The 2,500-nt window shown below is 41.1% G+C and overlaps 1 protein-coding gene across 2 annotated transcripts in view; it reads left to right on the top strand.

The window, feature by feature from the left end:
• The first annotated feature begins 415 nt into the window (after window positions 1-415).
• Window positions 416-2,500, top strand: part of LOC137982781 (uncharacterized) — a 16,633-nt gene continuing 14,548 nt past the window's right edge. For both annotated transcript variants that reach the window (XM_068829928.1, XM_068829927.1), the window contains exons 1-2: window positions 416-563; window positions 1,213-1,594. Coding sequence is in view for 1 of the 2 variants with exons in the window: in XM_068829927.1 (XP_068686028.1) it covers window positions 1,392-1,594 (203 nt within the window). In the remaining variant the exon portion in view is untranslated. The remainder of the gene's footprint in view (window positions 564-1,212; window positions 1,595-2,500) is intronic.

The following is a 2,500-nucleotide window of genomic DNA, read 5'->3' on the forward strand; positions in this document are numbered from 1 at the left end:
GCCTACCATGGGGAGGCAGCGTGGTCGAGTGGTTAGGGCGTTGGGTTTGCATGCGGCTGCTCCGGGTTCAAATCCCGTTCTAACCTCTTGTTAGGATTTGTTTCCGGTTGTCCCGGATTCAACTCTACCACGCTTTGTAAATAGCCAACTGGTTGCCTCCCGCCAGTTGGGGTTTCTTAATCATGTTTCTGTTAAGTTTGAATGGTTTCTTTCACATTGTTAAAAGTGGGGTGCCTGTAAACTAGCTTGATAGCTAAGTGCACTTCCACTATAAACAAAACTAGACTAGACTGGAGACAAGATGGTCTAAAAGGACTCTTGGTGTAATATATATAACATTTAAAGTTGTTATGTGTGGGACGTCTCATGTTCCTAACATGAATGCTTTACCGCGGGAGAATGATCCGAAGAAAATGGCGGAGGGAACGAATTGAGACAAATTACTGTACTAGCAATTGAACACAAATAGAACTCAGTTATTATCGGTCTTTTTCGAAACAATCCGGTTCACAGCGAAGGAAGTGGCGATATGGCGCCCGACTGGTCTAACCAGACCGTGACCGGTAGGTCAAATCATTAATTGTTATTTATTTTATCTATATTTATTTTTCTTTCATGTTGGTTTGGGGTGATCCGTAGAGGGAATCCGTAAGGGTAGTCCGTGGACCAGTCCGTTGACCTGGTCCTTAAGGGAGGGGTGGTTAGGGGGGGGGGGGGGGTCGTCCACGGACCGGGGGTCAGTGTTTTGGAAGACAACGAAGAGAACCGAATCCAGAGCTCTCAACTCTTTAAGTTTCCAAAGAGTGAGATGCATATGCTCGCTGGAGATTGCACCAAAGGCACAAGTGTCCTTTGTGTCTTGTGGCGGAGGTGGCAAAGAATTCTAGGGGGTCCGAGGGCATTGTTAACTTCATTATGCATGCAGAATAAATTAATTATTCATTCGCTTTATTGTTTTGTAGAACAATATGTATATGCAAGAGAATCGAATATATACATGGGTAATTTGTACTTACGGGATGAATAAAAATGGATCTCTCTGTGAACTGTGACCTGCTTTTCTTTCATGTCCCTTGCATGTGGGACACTTATAAGTTCACTGCGTAGAAGAGTGTACCAGGCTTACAGTCTAATCGGTGCATCTTTCATGGGAAACTTTAATGCACAAGTTCATTGCAATTAAAATCTTTTCATGTTTCTCTTCTTTCGAAGCAAACTTGTGTCTTCGTAATAATCAAGATGGCTAACCCTGTTGCTGGAAAGTTTACAACTGCCTACAAGAGAAGGGCTAACATCATCTCACAGTTAACCATCGCCTAAACTTAGTCGACTCAGACAAACAAGCCTACAGCAGGGCATTGAATAGACATGATGGGGGAGTGAAACGAAGTATGCCTCGTACAGGAACATCCATGGATCTCTACCAAAATTATTTACTTGGAAGCGTCATTGAACATATTGCGATAAATCGCAAAAGCCCACTAAATGCACTGTTCATGATCCTGAATACAGGAAAGGAAGAAAACATACACTTTGCAGTGTCTCAGCGAATTTGCAAGCAGACAGAAAGAACAAATCAGGATAAAAAGAGCAGGTAGCCATTAAATTTTTTATAACAGTACCTTTATTATGGTCTGTTTGTTATGTTTAGGAATCTGAACCCATAGTTAGTTAATCTAGGGACTGGCTATGAAACCCTGGGAATTTCAAAAGCAGGAACAATACAGTCGCAATTAGATGTTGAACCGACCGTGACCCTGCACAATCTTTTGTTTTTGGTTTGCAAGTTAATTTCGAATAAATTAGTCGAAGCTTTTGATTGGTTATCCTGCCGAAAAAAGCGTGTTTTTGTCGGGTTTTATGCAGGGTCAAGGCCAAAAAAGCGAACAAAAACATGAAACAAAGAAACTTGTCAAGTTTCATAACCAGCCTACATCTATCAACTATGCTGAACCCCATTACAACGATGGCTTGAAACTTCTTTCATGCATTCTAACATTGAAAAATGGGTAAAATTGCAGGAAAAGTACCGAAATTGCAGGAAAAAATGTTGGATTTTCCATATTTCAGTCAGAAGTTCCACCAGTTTTTTTAAAGTCCATATAGACTTTGAAAAAAAAACCTCTAAGAAGAAAGAACAAAGCACCACAGTCCCAAAGGACGTCTATTGTTACCGCTATTGTTTTCTTGAAACAAAGGAGCGGCATGCATAATGAAGTACTGGGACCTGTGCAGAAATCTTGCCTGTTTTTCTTCTCAAATCGCTGGAAATGCACCCTCGAGTCCGTGATTTTGGTTTTTTAATGGTGCTTGCTAAGAGAACCCATGTTATTACAGTCAGCCTGAGCTAACATATCGGCCTATACCGGTACTTCATATATTAAAGGGTGAAAGTCCTGAACAGACAAGAAAATTGCTTTTACACAAACAGATTGAACATTGGCCAAAGTTCAGTGCTAATGAAGGAACGAATTTGAAATTCATGAGCACTTCTGAAAGC

Source organism: Montipora foliosa, chromosome 13 (genome assembly GCF_036669935.1).
Source record: "Montipora foliosa isolate CH-2021 chromosome 13, ASM3666993v2, whole genome shotgun sequence".
Lineage (NCBI taxonomy): Eukaryota > Metazoa > Cnidaria > Anthozoa > Scleractinia > Acroporidae > Montipora > Montipora foliosa.